We start from the raw sequence: 4,150 nt of genomic DNA, 5'->3' as shown, positions 1-4,150 counted from the left end.
TTTTTTCAGTTACATGTATTTTATTTCAAGTAACAAATGTTATATGGTATTAATTTTAGCTAACTATAATAACTTTGGTGAGGACCAGGTTTATATATCTGTTCTCCCTTTTAATATACTTTAAAATGTAAATTATTTCTGTGATGGCAAAGCTGAATTTTAAGCATCCATTACTCCAGTCGTCAGTGTCACATGATCCTTCAGAAATCATTCCTTGAATGAAAAATCAAACTGTGATTTTTTTTCAGGATTCTTTGATGAATCCAACGTTCAACAGAACAGCATTTATTTTAAAACAAAACAAAAAAAAACATTTTTTTTTTTATTTAGAAGTTTTAGTAATTTTGTTGTGTGCTTTTGTCATTTTTATTTTTTTATATATGTCCATATAGATTTTACCTTTTTATTTCAGTTTTAGTTTATCAGGTTAAACTAAATGAAAATGAAAATGAGAATAAGTTAATTATAATATAAACAAGTCAAATACATTTTAATTGTTTTTTTTTATTTTAAGAGTCAAACTTTTTTTTATGGTTTTAGTTGTAGTTAACTATAATAATCCTGGTGAGGACCAGGTTCATATCACTTATTATTTGACTGGCAGAGTCATGTTTCATTAATGCTGACACTTTGTCACTGATGATGCTGGGTCATGTGACTTACTGCGGGCACACAGTCCCTCCGTGCAGTTCTTGCTCTCCATCATGCTGCCGCTGCAGTGGCGTCCTCCATTACGTGGTGGGGGCGCCTGACATTCACGGCTTCGCCAGTGTGTGCACTCTGTCCCACACGCTGACCACTTGGCCCATTCCGTCCAGCCTCCGTCCACTAGGAAAATACATAATGAGCAATTACGCAATGGATTAAGACTCTGTCAGTGGATTATGTGAATTTGTTGGTGGTTATATAGTGTGTCACGTAAGGTTGCGACAGGTGTCAGTCTTCACCTGGACAGAGGGTGGTGCAGGTGACTCTCTGGAATGGTGGGCCGTCACAGAAGGCTCCTCCATTGAGCGGTGCTGGATTGGTGCAACTGCGTGTCCGTCGCTGCCAACCCCGCCCACACTGAGCATTGCACTCTGACCACTCTGTCCAGGATGACCAGCCCCCACTCACTAAGGAAGGAGAGCCAGATATATATACAGTATCTCACAGAAGTGAGTACACCCCTCACATTGGGTTAAGGCAGTGCTGGAAAATAATGGTGGCCACACAAAATATTGACACTTTGGGCCCAATTTGGAAATTTTCACTTAGGGGTGTACTCACTTTTGTGGCCAGCGGTTTAGACATTAATGGCTGTGTGTTGAGTTATTTTGAGGGGACAGCACATTTACACTGTTATAAGCTGTACACTCACTACTTTACATTGTAGCAAAGTGTCATTTCTTCAGTGTTGTCACATGAAAAGATATAATAAAATATTTACAAAAATGTGAGGGGTGTACTCACTTCTGTGAGATACTGTACATGAGACACATATACACTGACATGCAGTTTGCTTTGAAGAGAACGGAGCCTGTTAGATACACTAACTGGACTATTAAAGAAAAAACAAGCAGCAATGCAAAATGAACTACTTTGAGCTATACAATAGGATACTGCTCCTCTGATACTGCTCCTCTGTTTCCCAACTTTTGTTTGTATGTTACATAACCACCTTCTTGACATAATTGTTAACATAATTGTCTTGACAAAATTTACACTTGTTTGTCTGAATGTCCCCTCTGATTGTCTGGTGTATTTTGTTTGTCAATTGCTTGTATTATTTTGTATAGCGTCCTTGGGTTCTTGAAAGGCACTATAAAAATAAAACATATTATTATTATTATTACAATGTACAAAAGGGCTGCATATTATATCATACGTGAGAGATAATGTAAAGTCAGCATGTCATAATCCTGACAGAACAACCAGGACCCTGATTTAAAGCAGAGAGGGCCTTGAAATATCCTGAAGTGTTTTTTTTTTTTGCAAAAATGGCCAGATTAATTGTCCCACTTATTACACAGCTGCTTACCAAATAAATTAATAAACAAACATGAAATATTGATTTTGTGCTGAAATATTATGTACCCTACCTTTCTAAAGTTTGGGGTTGGTAAGATTTTTTAATGTTTTTGATTTTAATGTTTTATGCTCACCAAGGATGCATTTATTTGATCAGAAAATACAGTAAAAAGAGTAATACTGTATAATATCATTACAATTTAAAATATATATTTTATATTTAATGTAATTTATTCCTGTGATGGCAAAGCTGAATTTTCAGAAGATATTAATCCAATCTTTAGTGTCACATGATTCTTCAGAAATGATTCATACATTTTTATTATTATCAATGGATCACAACAGTGTTGGTGCTTAATATTTTTGTGAAAACCGTGATTATTTTTTCAGGATTCTTTCATGAATAGTACAAAGCATTTATTTGAAAAAGAAATCTTTTATAAAGTAACATTATAAACGTCTTTACTGTCACTTTTGATAGGTTTAATGCATCCTTGCTGAATAAGGAATTTCTTGCAATAAAAAAATGTATCCTACCCCAAACTTTTGAATAGTAGCGATTTAATTATTTAACGATTTAATTATGGAAGAATAAAAAGAGTGCAAAGAAAAAAACAACATGAAACTTTCACAGTGTAGGACACTGGTCAAATGTTAAATTATCATTACAGACTGCAGAATGCTGAAACTTACCAATAAGGAGTGATTATTTCACAGAGCCGTGTAATAAATATTCATAACCACTACGGGAGATTCTAGTTTTCTTTTGTGTAGAGAACTTTCCCTTGACAGATTCATTCAATGATTCAGATCGCTGCAGGGATTCTGACTGGTCAAGTGGTTACCGTAGACGATGAGTGTGGCAGTGCTGCTGCGTCGCTTAGCGACCACATTACGAGCCACGCAGGTGTAGTTAGCTGTGTCAGAGAGTCGAGCCTGCTTGATGATTAGGTCATGGTCGATGGTAATTAGAAAGTTAGAATCCAGCGCCGGGTCAATGAGCTCTTCGTTCTTCAGCCAGTCCACCTGTGGCATTATAAGAAATCAATCCATTCAGTTTGAAGAAGAATGATGTGCATCTGGAACAAAATTGTGTTTTGAATCATTTGAACTGAAAATTTAAAAAGCACCAGGCATGTTCTGAATACAAAAAAGGTGTAACTGAAAGAAAATGAATGGTGTAAAATATTCTGTGTGGTTGAAAGTTTTATCAAAGCCTGCAATATTAAAGTACCACTGCTTACGGGTTTTACTGAAACCTCAAGGAATCAAAAATTGTTTGTTTGTTTTTATGCATGAAACAAACAAAGGGAAAACACAGTTGGAGGTTGAAACAATAACAGAAAGGATAAGAAGGTGATATGGCACCTCAGCAGGCGGGATGCCCTCTGGTGGACGACACTGCAACAAGACTTCCTGCTCCAGACGCACTTCCCTGCCAAGTGGCTCCTGTTCAAAGTTCTTCCGTAGGTCTGATAAACACAGAAATATTTTTTTTTACCAAAATAAACAATAAAAAAAAATTTCTTCTCAGCAAAAAAAGAATAAAAGCACAAGCAAAAATAGTGAATGTTCTATAGTCAGAATACTAGGTTTCTCTTCAGGTTCTGTCTTTTAAATGCAGAGTGCCTGCCTAAGAAGGACAGATCACATAAGCTGCTGAACACAAACTCACAGGCGATGCGGACATAAGCCCGCCGGCTCTTTGTGGTGCCTGCCGAGCTCCAGGCAACACACTGGCACCAATAATCCTCCAGTCCAAACAACTCCTCTACCTGCGTCCGGGAGACAGAGATATCTACTTCTCTCACTACTAGAAAAAAAACCAAAAAAAAAAAAAAAAAAAAGAGGAAAACATGAATATATCATTCAAGTTTTAAATGTATGGGTCACTTACACATTCTGACAGTAGTAGTAAAATTGCAAGCCACAGACTGTGCTTTATTTAAAATAATACATTTATATGATGTATTTAGCAAATATATCAAAAAATATTTAATAATATAAATTAATAAATATTATGAATATACAAGATAATATAAATATTAGTGCTGTCAAACGATTAATCGCGATTAATCACATCCAAAATAAAAGTTTACATAATATATGTGTGTGTACTGTGTATATTTATTATGTATAT

At 35.7% G+C, this 4,150-nt stretch overlaps 1 protein-coding gene across 1 annotated transcript in view; it reads right to left on the bottom strand.

The window, feature by feature from the left end:
* Positions 1-4,150, bottom strand: part of LOC107673953 (netrin receptor UNC5B-b-like) — a 52,467-nt gene that overhangs the window by 10,322 nt on the left and 37,995 nt on the right. The window contains exons 3-7 of the mRNA XM_016467801.1: positions 3,686-3,828; positions 3,379-3,482; positions 2,856-3,036; positions 948-1,115; positions 664-828 (exon numbers count right to left, since the gene is read on the bottom strand). Of these exons, the coding sequence (XP_016323287.1) occupies positions 664-828; positions 948-1,115; positions 2,856-3,036; positions 3,379-3,482; positions 3,686-3,828 (761 nt within the window). The remainder of the gene's footprint in view (positions 1-663; positions 829-947; positions 1,116-2,855; positions 3,037-3,378; positions 3,483-3,685; positions 3,829-4,150) is intronic.

This window comes from Sinocyclocheilus anshuiensis, unplaced genomic scaffold (genome assembly GCF_001515605.1).
Source record: "Sinocyclocheilus anshuiensis isolate Anshui unplaced genomic scaffold, SAMN03320099.WGS_v1.1 scaffold292, whole genome shotgun sequence".
Taxonomy (NCBI): Eukaryota; Metazoa; Chordata; class Actinopteri; order Cypriniformes; family Cyprinidae; genus Sinocyclocheilus; species Sinocyclocheilus anshuiensis.
Note: the sequence above shows the minus strand (reverse complement) of the source record. Positions and strands in the feature narration are given on the sequence as shown.